This window comes from Cyrtonyx montezumae, unplaced genomic scaffold (assembly GCF_038088225.1).
Source record: "Cyrtonyx montezumae isolate F1298 unplaced genomic scaffold, pur_monq_1.0 scaffold_3, whole genome shotgun sequence".
In the NCBI taxonomy this organism is placed as follows: domain Eukaryota; kingdom Metazoa; phylum Chordata; class Aves; order Galliformes; family Odontophoridae; genus Cyrtonyx; species Cyrtonyx montezumae.
In genome coordinates this window covers 108,931,681-108,955,979 of record NW_027072034.1, presented here as the reverse complement: position 1 = coordinate 108,955,979, position 24,299 = coordinate 108,931,681, and the positions used below count along the sequence as shown (strand labels likewise).

General features: G+C 48.2%; 7 protein-coding genes across 7 annotated transcripts; 4 read left to right on the top strand and 3 right to left on the bottom strand.

The window, feature by feature from the left end:
- The first annotated feature begins 2,137 nt into the window (after positions 1–2,137).
- On the top strand, positions 2,138–2,582 carry LOC136052622 (histone H4). Its single transcript, XM_065742881.1, has one exon. The coding sequence runs from the start codon at positions 2,144–2,146 to the stop codon at positions 2,453–2,455; it is 312 nt and encodes a 103-aa protein (XP_065598953.1). The 5' UTR covers positions 2,138–2,143; the 3' UTR covers positions 2,456–2,582.
- A 338-nt stretch (positions 2,583–2,920) lies between these two features.
- LOC136052617 (histone H2B 7) lies at positions 2,921–3,405 on the top strand. Its single transcript, XM_065742875.1, has one exon. The coding sequence runs from the start codon at positions 2,979–2,981 to the stop codon at positions 3,357–3,359; it is 381 nt and encodes a 126-aa protein (XP_065598947.1). The 5' UTR covers positions 2,921–2,978; the 3' UTR covers positions 3,360–3,405.
- A 130-nt stretch (positions 3,406–3,535) lies between these two features.
- On the bottom strand, positions 3,536–23,422 carry LOC136052629 (uncharacterized). The gene is made up of 4 exons (XM_065742889.1): positions 23,121–23,422; positions 11,953–11,964; positions 10,134–10,515; positions 3,536–3,928 (listed from the first exon to the last, which is right to left on the bottom strand). Exons 1-4 carry the CDS (start codon positions 23,404–23,406, stop codon positions 3,592–3,594), a joined length of 1,017 nt encoding a protein of 338 aa, XP_065598961.1. The 5' UTR covers positions 23,407–23,422; the 3' UTR covers positions 3,536–3,591.
- On the bottom strand, positions 11,406–11,909 carry LOC136052615 (histone H2B 8). The gene has a single exon (XM_065742872.1). It carries the CDS (start codon positions 11,856–11,858, stop codon positions 11,478–11,480), a length of 381 nt encoding a protein of 126 aa, XP_065598944.1. The 5' UTR covers positions 11,859–11,909; the 3' UTR covers positions 11,406–11,477.
- Positions 12,184–12,705, top strand: LOC136052605 (histone H2A-IV). Its single transcript, XM_065742861.1, has one exon. The coding sequence runs from the start codon at positions 12,208–12,210 to the stop codon at positions 12,595–12,597; it is 390 nt and encodes a 129-aa protein (XP_065598933.1). The 5' UTR covers positions 12,184–12,207; the 3' UTR covers positions 12,598–12,705.
- LOC136052630 (histone H3-like) lies at positions 19,558–22,380 on the top strand. Its single transcript, XM_065742890.1, has 3 exons — positions 19,558–19,862; positions 21,358–21,378; positions 21,898–22,380. Exons 1-3 carry the CDS (start codon positions 19,574–19,576, stop codon positions 22,326–22,328), a joined length of 741 nt encoding a protein of 246 aa, XP_065598962.1. The 5' UTR covers positions 19,558–19,573; the 3' UTR covers positions 22,329–22,380.
- On the bottom strand, positions 20,642–21,094 carry LOC136052596 (histone H3). The gene has a single exon (XM_065742851.1). The coding sequence runs from the start codon at positions 21,092–21,094 to the stop codon at positions 20,684–20,686; it is 411 nt and encodes a 136-aa protein (XP_065598923.1). The 3' UTR covers positions 20,642–20,683.
- Positions 23,423–24,299: the final 877 nt, after the last annotated feature.

The following is a 24,299-nucleotide window of genomic DNA, read 5'->3' as shown; positions in this document are numbered from 1 at the left end:
TACACTGATGTATGGATTTTGTTTCAAATGACATTGTAATTTCATGTGCACAGACACTGAGGTGTTGCCCAGTGCAGCATACAATTTAGTGGGGAAATACTGGTGGTGGGTGGATGGTTCAACTGATGATCCTGGAGGTCTTTTCCAACCATTATGATTCTATAATGCAATTGATAGATTTTTTTTATGTTGTATTTTAGCAAGGAAATAGGGTTTCTGTCTTCAGTAAAGCACAGTTATAATGTCGGAGGTTTTTGCTGTTGCTTTTAACTGAGTAGTTCTGTGAGTATTTCCTTGCTCATTTTGCCCCTAATGTTGGGTCTAAACTCATGAGCAAAATGCAGTCAATGTAATCTGAGGTTTAGATCCACCTAACACCATCCTCAAGTTGCAGTAAAAACACCCATCTGTGGCCACTGCCAGGGGCTCCTGACATTAAGGTATTTTAAATGTACCTTGGAAGATGACTTTCCAATCTATTTCTTTTTTCTTCCAAGTGCTCCTCTTCTGCTTGAGGGAACAGCTACATGAGGATGCTTATCCTGCACTTTGGAAGAGCTATGAAGAATTGATTTTGGAAGAAGAAATGTTTCTTGTCAATCCTTTAGGATTTCTTGTGTATTCAGACAGTAGCATAAAGCACTCTGACTTCACTGTTTTAAGGAGCAAGTCTAAACATGGCTTCAGGTGCAAAGATCTGGGCATACTCTGTAGCTGTGTGGGCACTGTGGGTGCTGTGTGAGCAGCTGGAGTTCATTCTGTGCAGTCACAAAGATTCACATAATTCATTTTAAAACATTTTGAATTAAAATGGAATTTGAGTTGATGTATGAGCAATAAAACATAAGAGAGACTTGTACAGTTTTGAACACCCACAACTTGAAATGTGATAACCTCTATCATGTTGCGAATTTAAGAAATATATTCTGCCAACAGATGTACTGAAGATGTGGTCCAAATGCTGTAAATCTAGTTCAGGAATTATATTACACTAACATACATGCAAGCTTTAAAATAATTTTATCACTTTCAAAGATGGAGCTGTTTGATGTACAACATGCTAAGAGTACAAACACTGTCACAGCCAGTTTTTGCCTGTATAAAGCAATATTTACAAGCATATTTCAAATTATGGGCTGCCACATCTTCCTTAGCTAATCCACCTCCTTTTGAATGCTGTCTGACACACAGTAAAATGAACGTGTGTGCCAAGTCCATTAGCAGAAATGCTGAAGAACAAACCTGATCAGCTGAAGGAAGAACATTCGGTTTACTGTTCCTTTTATGTGCGTCATATGGACGTTTTCTGGAAACGTGTGCCACTTTTTTGCTCGTTTCTGGTTGCATGTGAGCAGCAGAGACCCTCAGTGACCCACTCCTCCCTGCGTGACCCGACACAATGTGCGCGGCGGCTGCCGGCAGCCCGGAGACGTGCGGCCCGCCCCGCTCGCGGGTACTCGGCGGGGCCCCTGCTGCGTGCCGATGTTACCCCTACGAGCCCCACCCTCGCTACATTTCGCAACGAACACCCCCAGGGACGGCTCCGCGTCGCTCAGGGTGAAGTACCCTAGTAGAAGACAAAGAAAACGCGAAACAGCCGCGGACGCAGCAAACAAAGAGCGCGGCCGGGAAGCCATGTATGGGAACGGTCCCGACGAACTGAAGAGGGGACGGTCGGTGGGGCGGGGCGGCAGCGCAGAGAGCGACCTCGGATTGGCCGGATTTTGCCGCAGACCCCGGGGCAGCGACGGGGAGGAACGGGATGGGGACGGAGGTTCCGAACCGTGAAACGTGGGACATCGGCCCACGCGACTGCCGGCGAAAGCGCCTTGGAGACATCACCCACACAGGGACCGAGAAGGAAACGGGGAAGGAGAAAACAAGAAGGCAGGGTGACCCCAGAAAGGGAACCGCGGGGCCCTGATCTAGCCGGCGAGAGGCAAAACCTCGGGTCAGCGCCGGGCAGAGGCCGCCAGCCCGCGGGAAACTCTCGCGGAGGCGCGCGGGTGGAAAGGGCGGAGACTGAGGCCGAGCCCCGCCCCCCTCCTCTCTCTCAGTTCTCAACCAGGTCGGCTCCCGCGACATATAGTGCCACTCGGCCGAGTTAGTGGCGTCCAGTGTTGTCTGCAGAGGTTGTGCGGCCATGTCTGGCAGAGGCAAGGGCGGGAAGGGGCTCGGTAAGGGGGGCGCCAAGCGGCACCGCAAAGTGCTGCGCGACAACATCCAGGGCATCACCAAGCCGGCCATCCGCCGCCTGGCGCGGCGCGGCGGCGTCAAGCGCATCTCGGGGCTCATCTACGAGGAGACGCGCGGCGTGCTCAAGGTCTTCCTCGAGAACGTCATCCGCGACGCCGTCACCTACACCGAGCACGCCAAGAGGAAGACGGTCACGGCCATGGACGTGGTCTACGCGCTCAAGCGCCAGGGACGCACCCTCTACGGCTTCGGTGGTTAAACGCCCGTTGAAAACCTAACGCTGTTAAAAACACCAAGGCTCTTTTCAGAGCCACCCACGCATTCACAACGAGAGCTGTTCATTACTGATAATAGTTTCAGTGAAAATGCTGCTATCAAGATTTCCGAGGAAATCACAACTTGATTGTTAAGCATAATGGTATAAAAAATGTATCTAAAGATATGAGCAACGCAAAAGCTCCTTATGTATTTCATAAACATTTTACCTAATTATGGTATTTAAAATAGCTTCATAAATAAACATTTAAAGAGCTTGAATAAACACCTTTGCTAGTTAAAGCTGCAGACAGCCCTACCATTTGAGCATAGTTGTGTAGATAGGCTGTGAAAACCGTGACGACAACAAGCGGAAGTCTCTGTAATTACGTTTCTAATTTTTACTCCAATAGGAACGGAACGATTACAATCCTCTTATTTGCATAACGCCCTTATAAATAGAGGGGCAGGCGCCATTTTCGGTGCTGTTGAGTTGCGGTGAAGAGCTAGGAAAGAAACTTTTAAGGATGCCTGAGCCGGCGAAATCCGCTCCAGCACCCAAGAAAGGCTCGAAGAAAGCTGTTACTAAGACGCAGAAAAAGGGCGACAAGAAAAGAAAGAGAGCGAGGAAAGAGAGCTACTCGATCTACGTGTACAAGGTGCTGAAGCAGGTGCACCCCGACACGGGAATCTCATCTAAAGCCATGAGCATCATGAACTCGTTCGTCAACGACATCTTCGAGCGCATCGCTGGCGAGGCGTCGCGCCTGGCGCACTACAACAAGCGCTCGACCATCACGTCGCGGGAGATCCAGACGGCCGTGCGGCTGCTGCTGCCCGGTGAGCTGGCCAAGCACGCCGTGTCCGAGGGCACCAAGGCGGTCACCAAGTACACCAGCTCCAAATGAGAAGGTTCTAAACTACCACCCAAACGGCTCTTTTCAGAGCCCCCAACCTTTCTTTATAAAGGGCTGCGATTACTTTGTTTCCCACCTTGCACCTAAGAAAAACAATTTCACGAAAGTTACTTTGTTTACATTAACGATACTTTTAAGTAATGAACAGCTCTCGTTGTGAATGCGTGGGTGGCTCTGAAAAGAGCCTTGGTGTTTTTGACAGCGTTAGGTTTTCAACGGGCGTTTAACCACCGAAGCCGTAGAGGGTGCGTCCCTGGCGCTTGAGCGCATAGACCACGTCCATGGCCGTGACCGTCTTCCTCTTGGCGTGCTCGGTGTAGGTGACGGCGTCGCGGATGACGTTCTCGAGGAAGACCTTGAGCACGCCGCGCGTCTCCTCGTAGATGAGCCCCGAGATGCGCTTGACGCCGCCGCGCCGCGCCAGGCGGCGGATGGCCGGCTTGGTGATGCCCTGGATGTTGTCGCGCAGCACTTTGCGGTGCCGCTTGGCGCCCCCCTTGCCGAGCCCCTTCCCGCCCTTGCCTCTGCCAGACATAGCTGCACAACCTCTGCAGACGACACTGCACGCCACTAACTCGGCCGAGTGGAGCTATATGTCGCGGGAGCCGACCTGGTTGGGAACTGAGAGAGAGGAGGGGGGCGGGGCTCGGCCTCAGTCTCCTCCCTTTCCACCCGCGCGTCTCAGCGAAAGCTTCGCACGGGCGGGAGGCAGCGGGGCGGTTGGGCTGTGCTTCCGCAAGGTGCTGCACCCCGCGCGCACCTTTGGGCTTTGTCTGCTGCCGGCGACGTTAAGCTCGGTTTGAGCTGCCACCCACTTTCTTCCCTCCCCGTTTCCTCCCCACCCCCTGTGAGCGTGACGATTCTAGGGACTGTTCTTCGGCTCCGCCGGGGGCTGCTGCGGAAGCCGTGTTTCGGGCTTCGGCACTGCCGTCCCCATTCCGTTCCTCCTCTTTGCCGCCCCGGGGTCTGCGGCAAAATCCGGCCAATCGGGGATAGTACTCCGCGCTGCCGCTCCGCCCCACGGACCGTCCTCCCCGGTTTCCGTTGTTCTTTGGAAGCCTTATGTTTTGCTCTAAGAATGCGCGTTAATGCTTTTCTGCGCAGAATTGTCTCTCGGATTCATTAATGTCTGCCGGCTTGTTCCTATTCGCCCTCCGGCTTCTTCCTATCACTGAATCCTGTGTGTTTTTTGAGAGACCGAGGGACAGAAATTCTTAGCTACATATAAAAAGGATCTCTTCTTTTTAAAATGTTCTATAAATTTCCTTTGCGTGGATTAGAACGCGATAGGTATTTTCTCCTGCATATGATGCACATTTACACATCTGTCATATCTTTATCTATATGTGAGTATAGCAGAGAGCTTCCAGAACCCACCCCGGAGAGAAGAGATTGTAGTGTGAATGGAGCCGTTCCCCTCCGGGGTTGTTTCTGCAGGGGGCACAAGAGTCTCGTGCTGCTCTGCTCCTTAATGGACAAGGGGAGGCAGAGAAACTATGGAACATTCTCATATCCATCCTTTATCTCCTTGCTAAATAAGTGCCAATTAATACAGTGATGCTATTATTTTTTCTTTCATTGTTAGCAATAAAATACAGTAGTGTATCCTAATTTCACTGACTTTGACTTTGGTGGGTAAGGTTGACTTATAGAAGCTAATGAACTTTACTTCCCAACACGGAAAATACTCATCTCATTGTAGAACCACAACTGAATCACAAGCATATTGTGAGAACAACTTGAGCAGATATAAGCTGAAGGGCAGAGGTTTGCATAAATCAAATCTCAAGAATGAAACACAGAGGCCATGAAACTTGTTAAGAAAAGAAACTAGAATGGATGTGTTGTTTTTGAAGATAAAAGGGCATAACAGATGCCTCAGCTCAATGTAACATCTTTGGAACCAGTTTGGGTTATACCCTGCTTAACATCAGAAATTTACAGTGAAAATGACTCTTAACTTTGTTCACATGACCACCAGAGATGTCAATCACTTGGAATTTCTGCCCATGTCCTTGGAATGTAATGAATATGTATGTGCTATGCCTTTAAATATGCAGTCATTTCTCTCCTGGGGCTGCATGTTTGGTGAGTGAACCCCATGTACCCAGTACTGTAAACAAAGGGAACACCTGCTTGACATAATTCATTGGTGTGTCACATTACCTTGTTGGTTTTCTTGGCTTCACAATTAGGGGATTTGAGGGGAGAATTTTGGGTGTAGTTGGGGGTCTTCATTTTTGTCTTTATATATTTTTCATTATTTATATACACTTAATGCATATCAAATAATCGAAAAATAAAACTTCCACAGTTTGTAAAGAAATTTATATTACTATTCCCCAGCCCCAGTCCTTCTATGTTTCCAAGAAAGTGGAACAAGACATATGAAGACATCCATAACAGTGACAGCTATATGTAGCGGTGATGGAAATGTACCTTAGGAAAGAGAAGTTAAAAGATCATCTCCTCTGTAACAGCAAACACCTGGAGGAGCTCCTGAGAGGGTCTCAGGGAGCTGTGTGAGCTCCACTGTAGCACTCCAGGTGACAGGGGCAGGGTACGAGCTGCAGTAGGGGAGTGGAGTTTTGCAGACATAGTGGGACAGTGCTGTGAGTTGGGGGAAAGTTTAATCTGTACTTTCAGTTAAGTATCTGATTAACACTAACTATTAAATACTATTTCTGATGTGGATTAAAAAATAATAATAAAAAAAATAAAAGGGCAGGAGGGGGAGAGGAGAGATACTAAATAGCAGCAACTAGAAGTGCACTGGCCCTTCAAATACAGTGTGTTCTCAAATACCTCTTCTGTGGTCTCAGTGCAATTTCCAGGGCCATCCAATCTCATAAAATTGGTGGTATTAACTTTCTACTTAGGCAAAAAAAATATACATTCCAGAATTCTAGAGTCATAAAATCATTAGGTTAGAAATGATTCCTAAGGTCATCTACTTCAACCATCAGCCCATCCACACTATGCCCACTGACCATGTCCCATGGTACTGCTCTCATGCAGTTCTGGATAACCTCCAGGGATGGTGACCCCACCACCTCCTGGGCAGCCTGTGCCACTGCAGCACTGCTCTTTCTGAGAATAAATTGTTCCTCATATCCAAAATCAACCTCTCCTGATGCAACTTAAAACCATTCCCCTTCATCCTGTCACTCATCTAGGAGAAGAGGCCAAACCCTACTTCACTACAACCGCTTTTCAGGTCATTGTAGAGAGCATCAGGGTCTCCCTTGAGCCTCCTCTCTCCAGACTGAACAATCCCAGTTTCAGCACTGGGTGCAGAGATGTTTTGTCTGGTGAGGCTTCTGTTCTGTGTTGTCTTGCACTGAAATTATTGCCCGTAGTCTCAGAGAGAAAGACATTAGTGTCTCATTCATTTCATTTGGCACCTGTGTAATCACATATCTCATAGACTTTTAAAACCATATCTGAAGTGACTGGAAAGGAACAAGTTCATGTAAATAAGCATAATTTATTTTCTGGAAGTGTTGCTTTCCTTATGAACCAAAACAAACAAAATAAAGAATTGTGTTCTGTAACCCTGCTCAGAACTGATGGAAAACATCAAAACTGATGCAATGAAGGAAAACAGCATTCAATTTCAAAATGTATCATACACTGATTAGTGGACAGAAGGAAAAGAACAAGCATGTCATAACTGCAATAACCTATGGGAACACACCTTAGAACTGCATTTTTTGTTTCAAACTTAACACTTCTTGAAAGTTTAAGGAGGAAATCGTTCCAGCATACACCTTGTAGGTTGAAGCTACTGGAGAACAGCATTTTGTGCAGCTTTGCTGGCCCATCCTGCTGGATGTGTGTGCCATGCTCAGGATAAGATGCAAAAATGCAGAGAACTAGATGCTTGTAACTGTCTTGAAAGTTCATGACACGGGGCACATATGTAAAGATGTTGGAAGGCTCTCAAATTTTGTCTGTATTTCATCTGCACATGTACATCAGCACAGACTTAGCACAGCCCTGTACACAGCTAAATAAACAGCCTATATCACACTTCTAGATTTGTACATTTACAATCTGCAAGATGCTTCTATTTAGCTGAAGTTACATCTGACTCTTTGGAGATTAAACATACCACCCTCTGCAATTTTACATTACAATGCTCACTTGGATTTAAAAAAAAAAATACCCCTCTCTTTTCACATGTAAAGACTTCTGTTTAAAGCCTTTTCTAAAATAATGCATACCTTAAGAAGAGGTGATATTATTTTTTTCCTCAGATATTTTTATCAGGTCTTATGTATTTCTGATGAAAGAGGGAAAACGTCAGCAGGACCTCAGTGGTGATGTTCCCTTTTGGACTGGTTTATCCCAGCAGCAATTTGATTCAGATCACATCAGCAGGGCTCTTGATCAGGGAACGTGGCAAAACAACCAGAATTTATCTCATCCATTTATTGCAGTGAGCAGATGTATTATTTTTCTGTTTATGTCTGACCTGATTTGTGTTTCTGCCCTTTTACAACTAACTACATCAGCATCATATGCAAGCTGATAGGATTCATCACTTCTGTGAGAAGGAAAGAGCAAAACCCACTGTAAATCTGTCTTCTGTGGTTCTGTGTATCACCATTGCAGCTGTTAGAGACTTTAATTCCACGCAGTAAATTCTTCCTGACCACAGGTCTGATCCTCTGGAACCAGCTCTGATATTATTATCATCACTGCCCTTCTGTGTTATACACCAGATCTTCTTCAGGCTCAGGCATTGCAAATTCAGGGATTATATTAATTTACTCTTCTTGCAAAATCCTTGCATGTCTACTTTCTTCTCAGCTGCTCAAGTGTTGATTTTTCTTTTTTAATTATTAAGAAATGTAGCTCTTAGGATCTGACTCAAAAGTAATCCTGACCAATAAAACTCAGCTCTTCTTCTCCTCAAAAATGCGAATGAATTAAGAAAAAAGAGCTTTTTTTTTTTTTTGCCCAAACTCCTACTAAAATGTAATCTTTAGCACAGCTTTTATAACATACTCAGTGTCCATTATACATTAGAAATGCACACTGTTTGCCACGGTTCACTCTTATCATTAAACTTATTGTAAATATATTCCGATGAAGAGATTTTGATAACTATTGAATCTCCTTGGTGTAACAGAGAGAAACAGGAAATTTTTCCCATTTTGCTATAGTATATATATATATATACACACACATTATTTCAACAACAGTAGCTATCAACAGCCAAAAAAAAAATCTGTTCTGAAAGCACAAATCTTATGTCAATAAATATGGGGGAGGGAGGGGTAAATAATAAAACTGCCTATGATCTGATCAAGTCTTCTGAAGTGTTACCCTGAGGTCCATCACACCGATTCTCCCCTCCACCCCAGGTTACTGCGCTGAGATTTAACAGAAAATGGCTGAAAGGAGGGGGGGAGGGGGAAAGCAAACAGTAGAGAAAATGGAGCTCCGAGGAGTGTGATTGGTCGGATTTTGCTGCAGAGCCCAAAGTTCCTAAAGCAGAGGAAGGAACATTTCCTGAAATGAAATGTGTCAGCAGTTATACAGAAGGAAGAAACAACAAAACAAAACAAAACCCACACGAGACTTACTCCACGAGGCTTTTGAAATATACCTATTCCCTCCGAGCAATCCTCCTATCTGCGTTCATTCACATAAGCGAGAACTGTATCCCGCCCACTCCCGTGCAGCGCTGCAGAACCAATTCGCTCTGGCGGAGCAGGGCGCTCCCTGCTTTACATGGACGTAAGGAGGGCTGCATTGAACAAGCAGTAGAGGACAAAAAAGGAAATTGGAAATGGGTTAGGAATGGCGTTTTGGGTACTGCGTATAGATCTTGAGTAGGATGGGAAGGAGCCGTGCAGGAGAGTGGCACTCAGGCAGAAACCCCATATAGGTGTACAGGAATCATTGGTTACAACACTCCTCCAGAAAACGTTGGTTTCAACTGTAAACTAAAAGCTTTAAGTAGGGACAGAGAATAACAAGAGGAGCTTGCTTGCAAGAGGAATGTTCAGACCATGTGTGGCAAAGCACCCACGCAGGAATAGGTAGCTATGGAGACAGTGCTGTTTCAGAATTCAAGCCCTAAATAGAACAAAGAAACAAACAAAATGTAACAGTGTTTTTAACTGTAGGATTAATAAATTCTAAATAATGCTCTTAAAAGAAATAAAAGCTACAAAATAATATTTAGGGCAACTAACTACATACTTGCCTCGTAATACACAGTAATCGAAGAAGAAAACAATTTGTGAATACAAACTTGCATTTATACGTTCACGACAGCTTTAAGAGCTAACATTACATACAGTAACACCCACCTTTAGAAGTGAGGCAGATTTGTTTTCAGCTTGGCAAAGCCCGCAAAAACCTTTCCCCCAGTAGCTAAAAAGCAAGTCCACTAGTGCGATCGATAAGCTTTTCCTATGAGCGAACTTTTGCCCATTCACTAAAACAGAATTTAATCGATGTATGTATCTGACTCTCAACCGCTTAAAAAACAATGTTTTACTTTGCACTTACCTCAGGAACTCCTAGTCGACAAAAGGCCACCCGCAACACGTGCAGTAGTAAATCCTCTATAGGTTAAAGAGTTTACAGCTCTTTTTAGTGGCCCTGTGGCGGCTCTTAAAAGAGCCTTTGGGTTTTCGATAGTCAAAGATTCCTTTGCCAGGAGCTCAGGCGCGCTCCCCACGGATGCGGCGGGCGAGCTGGATGTCCTTGGGCATGATGGTGACGCGCTTGGCGTGGATGGCACACAGGTTGGTGTCCTCGAAGAGCCCCACCAGGTAGGCCTCGCTCGCCTCCTGCAGCGCCATGACGGCCGAGCTCTGGAAGCGCAGGTCGGTCTTGAAGTCCTGCGCGATCTCGCGCACCAGGCGCTGGAAGGGCAGCTTGCGGATCAGCAGCTCCGTGGACTTCTGGTAGCGGCGGATCTCGCGCAGCGCCACCGTGCCGGGCCGGTAGCGGTGCGGCTTCTTCACGCCGCCCGTGGCCGGCGCGCTCTTGCGGGCCGCCTTGGTGGCCAGCTGCTTGCGGGGCGCCTTCCCGCCCGTCGACTTACGCGCCGTCTGCTTCGTGCGCGCCATCGCTCCTGCAGCACCCGATCGGTAGTGAGAAAAGAAACGGTACACACAAGCTGCTGCGAGACCCCTCTTATTTATAGACAAGGGCGCCCTCTGATTGGCTGGCGGAGTGGCGGCCACCCCATTGGCCAGCGGTGAGGATTTGAAAAGCCCGCGCTCATCGGGAGGTGCTGGTGCCTTCCCGCTCCGCAGTCCCTGCCCCTCTGGAGGCAGAGCCACCCCCGGCCCTTCCCTTCCTGCGGCGGAGCGCTCAGCAGTCGCAGTCTTCCGTCGGCAGAGCGGGATGCGGCCATCTGTCCCGCAGCCAGGATGTCAGTGCCTGCGTGAAAAGCTCTTTCCGAAAGCAGCATTCTCCCTATCACCCGCATTTCATAAGCGGCTCTGGCTCACTTTTTCTCATGAACACAATTTCACTTTTCCTTTTTTAAGTTTTTAAGTCTGCTACTCAGTGTTAGCGCTGGACAAACATCCCTCTGTCCCCAGGGGTTCCCGTTATATTGATAGACAGGAAAGTGAACTACGCCACATCGCATACGAGCCGGTGCGGTCCCCGTGGAGACCCAAAACAACGGTTCATTACCCATGGCAGAGCCCCTGGGAAGGGGCGGCAGTGCTGAAAAGGGTGTGTGATTAACAATGTGAATGCGGCTTTCAGGGCTGTAGTTGCAACAAGAGCCGCATTGTTTCAAATTGAGAAGGCAACATGCAAGTGTATCTAACTATTTGCTTAAAACTCAGAACTGAAATAACAACGGTAATTGGTTTTAAGTTTGATGTGAATACCATGCTATCTTTATATATGTAACTGCACCAGAGTACCTGTCACACAAATCACCACAATGAAGCACAAGCGACAAGCGTTTCTTCACCACGAATCAGGTCGACCGACTCTAAAGATCAAAGACAATACCGAATAGCAGCACCACTCACCAACACGCATCTGTGAACCACTCTTTTATTGAAAGCGTGGGTGGCTCTGAAAAGAGCCTTTGGGTTAAAAACAAAGGTCCGGACTGCTCTACTTGGAGCTGGTGTACTTGGTGACCGCCTTGGTGCCCTCGGACACGGCGTGCTTGGCCAGCTCGCCGGGCAGCAGCAGCCGCACGGCCGTCTGGATCTCCCGCGACGTGATGGTCGAGCGCTTGTTGTAGTGCGCCAGGCGCGACGCCTCGCCAGCGATACGCTCGAAGATGTCGTTGACGAACGAGTTCATGATGCCCATGGCTTTGGACGAGATGCCCGTGTCGGGGTGCACCTGCTTCAGCACCTTGTACACGTAGATCGAGTAACTTTCTTTTCTCGTCTTTCTACGTTTTTTGTCACCTTTCTTTTGGGTTTTAGTGACCGCTTTTTTGGAGCCCTTTTTGGGGGCAGGAGCCGATTTTGCTGGCTCCGGCATCGCTCGCTCTCGCCGCTGCCTGTACCTCAGAATGAACGCAAGTACAATGGCGCCGCCGCCCGTAGTTATAGAGGCGGTATGCAAATGAGAAGACTCGAGGCTCTTCCTTCCTATTGGACATCGCGGCACTTTGACGTCAGAACACTCGCGGTTTTCAATTGGTCGATATCTTATCGCTGTTGCCATTGGTTGATTTCACAATCGCTGTCTCCACCAATCAGAAGTGCCACACTACCCCAGCAGGAAGGGATAAAAGGACGGCATGTAGGGCTTGTGTGATGTAGACTTCCGTGGTGTCGTGTTTTGTGTTTCTGGTGTTTTTTTTCTTGTTCCGTTGCTTGACGAAGGTATGTCTGGCCGCGGGAAGCAGGGCGGGAAGGCGCGCGCCAAGGCCAAGTCGCGCTCGTCGCGGGCCGGGCTGCAGTTCCCCGTGGGCCGCGTGCACCGGCTGCTGCGCAAGGGCAACTACGCCGAGCGGGTGGGCGCCGGCGCCCCGGTGTACCTGGCGGCCGTGCTGGAGTACCTGACGGCCGAGATCCTGGAGCTGGCGGGCAACGCGGCCCGCGACAACAAGAAGACGCGCATCATCCCCCGCCACCTGCAGCTGGCCATCCGCAACGACGAGGAGCTCAACAAGCTGCTGGGCAAGGTCACCATCGCGCAGGGTGGGGTGCTGCCCAACATCCAGGCCGTGCTGCTGCCCAAGAAGACCGACAGCCACAAGGCCAAGGCCAAGTGAAGCTCTAAACAGCAAACAACCCAAAGGCTCTTTTCAGAGCCACCCACACTTTCCCAAAAAGAGCAGGAACGTCTCAGTTTAAATGCCGGTTTTGCCGTTTCTTTGGAAACTGACTTAACTCGTATCTTTATGCTTATGGAAGGAGTCTGATTGTCATCATTAATAACATAGGCCCATTCCGCTAGGAGTTTACAGTTACTTTCTCTGAAAATCAATAGAAACGAAAATACTGATGGAGTACGGCGGCCATTGGTCACCCCCTTCCCCCTCTCCCCGCCCTGCTGCCGGTCACTGGGAAGCGGCCGTGCATGGGGCGCGCCCCTACGGCGCGAATCCGTGGGGCAGAAGTTCCGCCCCTTTCCTATGGCGGCCAATCAGAGCGAACCAAACAGCGTTTGGGTCCGCGCGGAAAACGGTTTCTGTCGTCCCGTGGTCGGGGAGCTGCCCTCCTGCCTCCTGAGTCTTCTCCCTGAACGGTGTCTGATGGATTATTTTTTTATTTTTTTCTTTCCCGTTTTCCTCGTTCATGCAGCAGGGACGAATGTGCATGCTGTTGTTTTTTTTTTGTTTCGTTATGTTTGTTTTCCCCTGGGATGTCATCCCCCCACCCCCCCAACACAAATGTGCTTCCAGCAGCACGGGCTGTTCGCATGATAATAGGCACTAAAACACTGAGGTAGTGGTGGATCATGAGTACATAACAATTGTGCTGCTGTGTGCTTCCCTCACTGTGTAAGTTGCTATTGATTTGCAAAGAAAAAAAAGCTCTATAACCCAGGGTTAGGTTATAAAGCTCATATATACATATATATATATGAGAAGCCTTTTCCTCCAAAAAGATACACAGTTTTATTGAAAAAGCTGTTGGATTGCTCTGTAATAGGACCTCTCTGCAGAGCATAAACACCAGCATCTTAAATGAAGGTATGATTTTTTCTACTACCTTTCTGGAGAAGTTTCTTTGGACTGTGGTGTTTACCAAGTATGTGAGATAATTTGCCTAATTTGAATATGTGTGTGCATACATATATAGAGAGAGAGAAAACGAATTCTCTGTTCTTGAAGGCAACTCTATTAAACTGAGTAAAACTTATCTGATGCCGTGACTGTGTAACATTTTATACAAAGAATAAATACTCGTCAATCTTTCCATAGGTTACCCTCAAATTCTTTCATATATGTATTGGTCTCCTTTTCCTCTAATAACTTTCTGTAAGTGAGAATATAATCAACTAGAAATATTTGCAAATCTGGTGCAATGCAGAGAAACTTTTTGAATAATATCATCAGTACATTCCTGTTCATGTTCCTTTGAAAGCCAACTACTCAGGCACCAAAGGAGATTAAAATTAGTCATTGATATTGCTGTTGATTTCTCTCAGGTATGTAGTGCATGATCAAGTTAAATGTCAGGAAATGTGAAAGAAAATCACCTGACTACTTTCATACGACTTCAGAGGCACCAATGCCCACGTTCTGGAAACATAAATGAAGAGATTGGTGTCTCGAAGTTGTTTCCTTCACAGCTGTGCAAATGCTGAGGCATAAAAGTTGCAGAAGTGAGCTGAGCAAGAGGAATGAAAACAAAGGATATTTCAAACATATGGATCTGTAGCAAAAACGTATTCAGAGGGATGTTTGGGAGGAACTCGGTATGATGCTTGACAGACTTTAGGTAGATATAAGACAACTGCAAATCAAGTAGCAACTGGTTAGGGGTAGCCCCCAAGGGAAGGTGAAAAGTTGACAGTGAGGAAGACTACAAGCTTTCATCTAATGACCACCAGGAAAAGCCCCCTCCAGCTGACAGCCCAAGCTCAAGGAAGAGGGACAGCATGCAGAGGAGTTCTCAGAAATATAATGAGTATGTATACAAACTCTGGGAAATCTCTTTTACATGCAAGAAGCTTTTGCTTATGGGTATGCAAGTTAGGTGGAGTAATCCCCCTTGCACCTGGCACAGGCACATCGCTGAATAAACACTGCTTTGTAACCTCACTGGTGTTATAGAGCTGATTCCACAAATCAGTGCAGCAAAAACTCTGCTTTGGTAGGGAAAATGGAAAAAAAAAAAAAAAAAGTCACATATTCAATAGTAACAAACAATGCTGATGAAAAAGGTAGCTGATTCATTGTGCCTTTTCTTTACTGTTTGCATCTTCAAAAATTCTCTCTGAATACTTCCAGTGCTGCTGGGACTTTCTGTCAGTGTTGCTTAATCTGCAGTTTCTCCAGGTTGTGACTACTGTGTGGGATAATCAGCTGAGGAGCAGTCAGGGTTGGGTTACCACTTTGCTCTGCTACCAAGTATTGTTTTCATTCTGCAACCTCCACAACAGGAATTGAACAGCAGTGCAAGCTCCCTGATAAACAGCTTCTGCAAAGAGCCTGCTCTTGTCAAAGCATTTCTTCCTTGTTCTTTCTGTACTGGAAAACTTGATGCCTGACTGCACACTAAATCTTTGAGCATACATAGGATGGCATCTGATAGCACCGACCTGGAAGTACAAAAATTGTGATAATGCTTTAACCTCAGCATTAGGAAGTGCTCACCGTTATGTAAGCAGCTGCATTCCTCAGGAGTTATTTCTGTAGAGGGGAGAGATGGAGCCACCCTCACCTTTTTGCTCATCACCTTCAGCTCTTCGTTTGGAAAAAGTAAATGCAGACACAGTTCCATCCAACAGATGAGTACTCACAGTGCAACTATGTTCCACAGTGATGCAATGGTACAGAAATAAAGTATCCTCTGTTGCGCCCATTCCTTTTCTGGTGACTCCTGACAGTGAGTTTCATTGCAGGGCTCCTGAGCATTAAAGAGACAAATTACTCAGTTATTCACTTACGGCTTGAAGGTGTGACAGGATATTTTCATTATAATCAACTTGTAGGCTGCAGTGAGGTGGAAGATAGCAACATTATGATCAGGGACCAGGGGTGGGAGGGCAAACAGTGAAACTGAAAGCTATGTTCTAAAGAAGCTGATTTTTTTTTCCATTCAGTAACCTCCAAAACACCTAAAGCTTGGAGAGACCAAGATGTGAATGCTGTAAAGGTAACATGGAGAAATGTGGGAGGGAAGAGAACAGACTCTTCAGCAGTGCCCACTGTGACAGGACAGGGGGAAATGTTTTCAAACTAAGAGGGAAAAAATAGATTAGAAAGAAGAAAAAAACATGTTTTACAGACAGGGTAGTGAGGCATTGGCACAGGTTGCTCAGAGACGTGGGGGCTGTCCCATCCCTGGAGACACCCAAGGTCAGGCTGGTGGGGGAAGTTCTGAGCACCCTGATCAAGCTGTAGCTTCCCCATTCATTGCTGTGGAGTTGGATCAGACAGCCTTTAAGAGTCCCCACCAACCCAATGATTCTATGAACCCTGTCCTTGTGTCTGTGTGAGCAGTGCAGTCCACACAACTCAGTGGTCCCAGACGCCTCCTGTTTTTGTTAAAGCTATCAGCTGCTGAAGGACTTAACAGATACACTGGAGCAGTTCTTGATCCTTTTAAAATGGCGAGAACTTTTTAGTGAGGCTTATAAAGATCTATCAGAGATGGATCACACAATTCTTGTGGTAGAAACTGCTGTGATCCACATGGCATTAGAATTTCCATCTTCCACCTGAAGGGAAATTTAATTAGAATGTAGCAGTGGTGGTCTTCAGCATGCAGATTCAGGTAGAGCCCAAAGGCAAATTCTCACTTCAGAAGGAATGCTGTTGTGTACCTGGACAGACAAACAGACCCATAGGGAGCATACAGTCTAGGTGCCAGGTCCATCAGGTTTCTCCACTTGTATGAGAACAGAAACAAGGGCTAAGCTGACCAAAAGTCAGTCTAGCAGAAATCTAGGGGACTACTGAGCTCCCAGGCTAAACATGTAGGATTCTCCTTTATACTGAAGGGTAACCACTACCCTTGCCTGCAGACCTGCTTCCTGGAAGATGACCTGTACACAGGTGTAGGTTGATGGCCTGTGTGGAAACTGATATCTTTGATTCTTATTGAGACACACAGGGCATTATTTGTGTGTTTCTTTAATTAACATAACTGATGTTTATTTGCTTGCAATAAGATATTTTGCAGCATTTTCATCACTGTTATTGTCACTTCAGGCAAAAATTCATCTCCATGTTTACTTAGTCCTCCACATTTCACGTGATTATACCTTGAGAACATTCAAATTTCCCTGGGAAGGGTACCACAGTCTATATCTTTCCTTCACAGATATATCAGGATGGAACTATAGCACATTTATCAAAAGCTTCTGCCTCAGTGCAAGGCAAATCCATCATCTCCAAGTTGCAACTTTTCTGTAACAATTATCTTTGGCTGATTAAAAACAACAGCCACTACCAGGACTATGCAAGTTGAAATTAATTCCCCAAATGAATTGAAAAGACATATCAGGAAAGACCTCCTAAGAGACCCTCACCTCATTGAAGACAACATTTGAACAAGTTTCCTCAGAACCTCAAAGGAGACCTGTGAAAAGAAAACAAATGTTGAATTTCACCTAAATTTATGTCTCCTCCTTGAAATGTTGGTTGTGACATGGAAAGGCCAGAAGGAAAAAAATGGAGCTCATCAGCCTTCCCACTCTGTCCCAGCTAACAGAAAAAGATAGTTTAAAACAAACAAAAAGTAGGATCAATAAGCAGAATTACAACTTCATGGTTGTATGAGTATCAAAATCCACACAAATGAATGCCTAGGAGAAAAGGGTAAACATTGGGTGTGGAATATGACAAAGATAAGGTGAAGTGATACTTCAGAATTTAATAAATGGAGATTCCTCAGCAATGTGTTCTGCTTTGCAGAACACTGCAACACCTGAGCTCCTGTAAGTATGGCATACCCCTCTCCCTCTAGTTTGATTTTAGCTATGTTGAGGAGTGCCCTAGTATGTCACTAGTACACACATATATACTCTGTAACTACAACTAGCAGACGAAGAAAGATACAGTGCACATAAACATACTGAAGTAAAACCAGGAAACTTTGTCACTTGGTATGGAAAGATAAAATTGGGCAAACAAAAGTTGAATTTCCCAGCTAGGAAAAAAATATATTTTTTTTCCTCATTATTCAAGTACAACAACATAATACAGCAATCTATTATACACACCTGTGTAATACTATAATGTCTGCACAGATTGTTTAAAACTGATTGTAACAAAAATGCAGGCATTAGTAGATGAAGTATTATGCAAGGAAAGGAGTAATTCTGTTGTTAGCAGTTTGGTTCTTCAGTTGGGTTGTCACAATCAGGATGTGGAAAGGATAAGAACTGGAACAGGTTACCCAGAGAGGTGGTGGAGTCTCCTTCTCTGGAGATGTTTAAGACCCACCAGAACACCTACTCATGCAACCTGGTCTAAGGAGCTGCTTTGGGAGGGGGATTGGACTCAATGATCCCTACAGGTCCCTTCCATCCCCTACAATTCTGTGATAAGAAGTTGGCTATTTAAGGAAATTTGATACTGAGGGAAAAAAAAAAAAAGAGAAAAGGTTAAATTCACGGGGAAAAAAAAAAAAGTACACAAAATAAATGCTGAGAAAAGAATTCTAATGAGCCAAAAAGAAGAAACTGATGCTAAAAGAGATTTCAACCATTTGGCAAAGAAGCATTCAACCACATTCAGTATGGGAGGCAGATAGGGCAGATTGCAACGCAGGATACATATTCCCACTAATTCACAACAAGCATAGAAAAATGTTTACCTGGAGACTCTGAATGATTTTGATGTTATTCTTATAAAGTTATTAGGTTAATGAAAGCAAAGCTATAAAAGAAAATGTACAAAGAGAAACAAACAAGTCAGTCATAACTGAAAAGAATTATACCACGAGACAGAAAAAATAAATACTGTCAGCAGTCTTGAAGAATAACAGATGTCCTTTGAGTGTGGACAAGTATAGGGAGAAACACACTGATCACAGCCAGGGAAAAGTATAGCATGTGAAATAGGGAGAGAAGGGATAGGTGGGGAACCATACAGTCAAATGATAAAGAAACTGTGAAGCTTTCTGCAGTGTTACATTCATTCTGTAATGTAAACAAGGGAGAAAAAAAGGAGCTAAATGGATACTTTTGTTTTTCTCAAAATCTTCTCAAACTATTAATCCATTTATTAATGAGGATTAAATTTATTAAAAGTTATAATAATGCATGCATCTTTCTAAACTCAGTGGAAGTCCAAAAGACTTCAGAAAACCTATGAGATGTAAAGATTATACAGTCTTGTGCAATATAATTTAACAAAGTGGACACGGACTCACGGCTTGTCAGAATACTTTTGCAGTAGAATTTGAAAACGTGGGAAGTGAGAGGCCTGGCTGTGTCCAGCATACGGTTAAGTTCAAAAGAAAGGGATGAAAAAGGATGAAGAATGAAATACAAATATAATAAATCAAAGGAAAAGCATCGAGCAATTACCAAGAAAAACTATTAATGATAAAATAGGGAAAGCAGTAGAGATTCATAAGAGGAAAAAAAGAAACAAACATGGGACTGGAGCACCTTTACCCGAGCGCCGGGAAACGGAGGCGGCGGAGCTCCGAGGAGGGAGATGGGAGCCGCGCTCCGACCCCGCCACTGCCGCCATTGGTTGGCATTTGCTGCAGAGCCGCAGCCGCCGCCGATCCGCTCCCACGCCGGCACCGAGCGCCGCCACAACGGCGACGAGAAGCCGGGCGGTACAGAGACAGACGGAGGCGGAGGCGGAGCCGCAGCGAGGCCGGGCCGCAAACTCGTCGCCGCAACGCCCGGAGACGGCCAACCGTGGAAACCGGGCCGCCCGCAGACGCGGCGCAGCGCAGCGCCCGCTCCCTCCCAGAACCGGGGAGGGAGAGCAGCGAAGGCCCCGCCCTCACGGTGCACTGCCGCAGTTCTCAACCAGGTCGGACCGCCGGCAATATAGATGCGCGCTGAGGGCCGTTCCCGCCACAGCTGCTGTGGAAGGCGAGTGGTTGATCATGTCTGGCAGAGGCAAGGGCGGGAAGGGGCTCGGCAAGGGGGGAGCCAAGCGGCACCGCAAAGTGCTGCGCGACAACATCCAGGGCATCACCAAGCCGGCCATCCGCCGCCTGGCGCGGCGCGGCGGCGTCAAGCGCATCTCGGGGCTCATCTACGAGGAGACGCGCGGCGTGCTCAAGGTCTTCCTCGAGAACGTCATCCGCGACGCCGTCACCTACACCGAGCACGCCAAGAGGAAGACGGTCACGGCCATGGACGTGGTCTATGCGCTCAAGCGCCAGGGACGCACCCTCTACGGCTTCGGCGGATAAAGTTACCTGACGTTACAATCGGCTTTTAGAACAACTCAAAGGCTCTTTTCAGAGCCGCCCACGTTATCAATAGAAGAGCCTTTATCGCTGTTTAATGCATTGATTCAGTTAGTGAGAAATTGGATCCTCAGTGCGATAACTCCCTTACCACTAGTCAAAGCACAAGCTATCTATCCCGGTAACACCTATCATGTACTTAGGAGTACCTGAAAAACAAAAAGCCAATTGTAGGAATTCCATGACCTTCTCGAGAATGCGGGTAACAGCTATGGGAGGAAACCAGGACCCCGGCGACGCGCTGCTGTGAAAGGGGCGTCTCAGCAAACGCCCGCAAGAGTGGAGCATCAGGCGGGAGGCTCACAAAACAGTGCCATTTATTCCTCCATTTAGCTCCGTTTCGTGCGCGGAGAAATAAAGTAGGGAGGCGTGGGAGGAAACGAGTCAGTGCACACAGCACCCAAGGAACAAAGGACAGATCCCGAAAGAAACCGGTTTCAGTGGTTTCCCCTCCCACCCCTCCTGAGAGGAAAGCCTCTGCAGGAACCGCCCCACCCTCAATTCCACTTCCCCCACCGCGAACAAAACCTTCGTAAGGACAGGAAGCAGTAAGAGCAGATAGGATTTAAGGACCTCCCCCCTGCTCTCCTTTCATGATAATCGGCCCCACCGAGAGCACTGAAAAGAGCACTCCGCACGGAGTGCGCAACTGGCCACCAGGGCAGTGATACAGCTCTCCACAGTGGAAACGTGGTGGCTCTTAAAAGAGCCTTTGGGGTCGGCGGCAGAAGGACGGCAGCCTCAGGCGCGCTCCCCGCGGATGCGGCGGGCGAGCTGGATGTCCTTGGGCATGATGGTGACGCGCTTGGCGTGGATGGCACACAGGTTGGTGTCCTCGAAGAGCCCCACCAGGTAGGCCTCGCTCGCCTCCTGCAGCGCCATGACGGCCGAGCTCTGGAAGCGCAGGTCGGTCTTGAAGTCCTGCGCGATCTCGCGCACCAGGCGCTGGAAGGGCAGCTTGCGGATCAGCAGCTCCGTGGACTTCTGGTAGCGGCGGATCTCGCGCAGCGCCACCGTGCCGGGCCGGTAGCGGTGCGGCTTCTTCACGCCGCCCGTGGCCGGCGCGCTCTTGCGGGCCGCCTTGGTGGCCAGCTGCTTGCGGGGCGCCTTCCCGCCCGTCGACTTACGCGCCGTCTGCTTCGTGCGCGCCATCCCGGGCTCCTCCTAGGGCACTGACCAAACAAACCGTAACGAATCTCAAATTCGTCCCCCTCCTGACCTCTTTTATACCCACCGCTCCATCGCCATTGGCTGACAGGAAGGAGAAACACCATTGGTCCAATTTGAAAACCCCGCGTTAACCCCCTGGTGTTTCGAATGCCACTTTTCAATTGTTAAACCCCGACATTACGCTTTTCAGTTTCCATTGGTTCATGAGAAGCTCTTCTTATTTTCACTTCATTGTCTTCCGTCGTGGTCTCCTTCAGCAATGCATAGCATTCTCACTCCCCTCGTTTACGCTGCAGAACTAGTCAGATACTAACATGCTGTAAAAACAAGCCTACGATGTGTTTCATGTTTTGCTTTTAGCAATCCATTCAGCAGGTCATCACAAACCTTGCTGTATCCGAAAAGCTGCTTTTTCTGGTTTGTGTTCTAGAGCGAGAGCACCAAGTACTTTGCTCTCGGACGCTTCACTGAGTTTAGGGAAGGGTTTCTGAAAAAGTCAAATGCTTTGGCACTTCAACGCTAAAACTATTATACAAGGCTGCGTTTCGAGTAAGAAATATGACCTGCAGCATGAAGTCGCGTGTAACTTGAGAGGAACACAACAGTAAATACTCTGAAAAAACAACCCGATGGGTTAAAGGACTGCGAGCTTCTTTGCAGCCTGCTATTTGCGGGAGGCTTCGAGTCAGCCAATTACATTCGTTGCTTTGTTGACCAATCAGAGGCGAGGGGGCGGGGTTTCGTCTACTATAAGAAAGAGTTGCGGCAGCTTACTCGCCTTTTAGTTTGTAAAGCGCTTACAGCAATGGCGCGTACGAAGCAGACGGCGCGTAAGTCGACGGGCGGGAAGGCGCCCCGCAAGCAGCTGGCCACCAAGGCGGCCCGCAAGAGCGCGCCGGCCACGGGCGGCGTGAAGAAGCCGCACCGCTACCGGCCCGGCACGGTGGCGCTGCGCGAGATCCGCCGCTACCAGAAGTCCACGGAGCTGCTGATCCGCAAGCTGCCCTTCCAGCGCCTGGTGCGCGAGATCGCGCAGGACTTCAAGACCGACCTGCGCTTCCAGAGCTCGGCCGTCATGGCGCTGCAGGAGGCGAGCGAGGCCTACCTGGTGGGGCTCTTCGAGGACACCAACCTGTGTGCCATCCACGCCAAGCGCGTCACCATCATGCCCAAGGACATCCAGCTCGCCCGCCGCATCCGCGGGGAGCGCGCCTGAGGCTGCCGTCCTTCTGCCGCCGACCCCAAAGGCTCTTTTAAGAGCCACCACGTTTCCACTGTGGAGAGCTGTATCACCGCCCTGGCGGCCAGTTGCGCACTCCGTGCGGAGTGCTCTTTTCAGTGATCTCGGTGGGGCCGAATACCGAATATTGGGAACAGGGGGAGGTCTTAAGATCTAAGCTTCGCTTTTTGGTTGCCTACGGGTTAGCGTGCGGGTGATAGCTCTCAGTTACTGTGTCGAGATGCCTGAAGAGGGATAAGAGGGGGCGGGAGAATTGCGGGGCTGTAGCCTAAGGGAAAGGAGGTAGTCAGTTAAAGCAAGACCCGCCCTTTCCCTGTCCTTGAAGCCCTATGAAGCAATCACGGCCTTTTTTTCTCGCATACGTAACAGGCTTGATAAGCCAAAGCACAGCCATTTTATAAGCCTCCCTGCAGGGGCTGCATTTTGCAACTGTTGACTGAGAACAAATCTCAGACAGCACCCGCCCTGAATTTCTCTTGTGACTGACCCACGTTCTCGGACTGGATGGAGCTGAAGATAATCTCCCTCAACCACGAGAATGCAACAGCGAACAACACTCTACAGCTGGCCCCATGATATCCTTATTTCCCCATAAACTGTTGGAAAATGGACAAAAGCTCTACTCTGCACTAAACTATGTTACTGCATAAAATAGCGATAAAGGCTCTTCTATTGATAACGTGGGCGGCTCTGAAAAGAGCCTTTGGGTTGTTTTAAAAGCCGATCGTAACGTCAGGTAACTTTATCCGCCGAAGCCGTAGAGGGTGCGTCCCTGGCGCTTGAGCGCATAGACCACGTCCATGGCCGTGACCGTCTTCCTCTTGGCGTGCTCGGTGTAGGTGACGGCGTCGCGGATGACGTTCTCGAGGAAGACCTTGAGCACGCCGCGCGTCTCCTCGTAGATGAGCCCCGAGATGCGCTTGACGCCGCCGCGCCGCGCCAGGCGGCGGATGGCCGGCTTGGTGATGCCCTGGATGTTGTCGCGCAGCACTTTGCGGTGCCGCTTGGCTCCCCCCTTGCCGAGCCCCTTCCCGCCCTTGCCTCTGCCAGACATGATCAACCACTCGCCTTCCACAGCAGCTGTGGCGGGAACGGCCCTCAGCGCGCATCTATATTGCCGGCGGTCCGACCTGGTTGAGAACTGCGGCAGTGCACCGTGAGGGCGGGGCCTTCGCTGCTCTCCCTCCCCGGTTCTGGGAGGGAGCGGGCGCTGCGCTGCGCCGCGTCTGCGGGCGGCCCGGTTTCCACGGTTGGCCGTCTCCGGGCGTTGCGGCGACGAGTTTGCGGCCCGGCCTCGCTGCGGCTCCGCCTCCGCCTCCGCCTCCGCCTCCGTCTGTCTCTGTACCGCCCGGCTTCTCGTCGCCGTTGTGGCGGCGCTCGGTGCCGGCGTGGGAGCGGATCGGCGGCGGCTGCGGCTCTGCAGCAAATGCCAACCAATGGCGGCAGTGGCGGGGTCGGAGCGCGGCTCCCACCTCCCTCCTCGGAGCTCCGCCGCCGCCGTTTCCCGGCGCTCGGGCAAAGTTCCGGACGGCTGGGGCCGTGCGGAACCGTTAATGGAAATCTGTCGTTTTTAGGGACGGCGCAGCAATATTATGTCTACGTTTTACGTTTAGTTTATTTTTTATCTTAATTTTCGTTTTGCGTTCTCCTTGGGGGGGGGGGGGTGGTGAGATTAACTCCTTTGTTTCTGCCGCGTCTGCCTCTCACCCAATAGTCCCTGTAATTTGTTTATAGGACTGAGGTGCTGATGAGGAGACAGGTTTGTTTCCCGTGAAAATCAGTAGTTATTTGTGAGTCCTTTTAAGAACGTGGCATTGCTCACTTTAATGTTTACTCTTCCCAATTAGCACTGTTATGTTAATACACATTCTCCCTAATTATCCCTTGTGTTTGTTTGTTTGTTTGTTTTATGTAGTTTATCAATACGGTTTTTTTTAACACTATTTT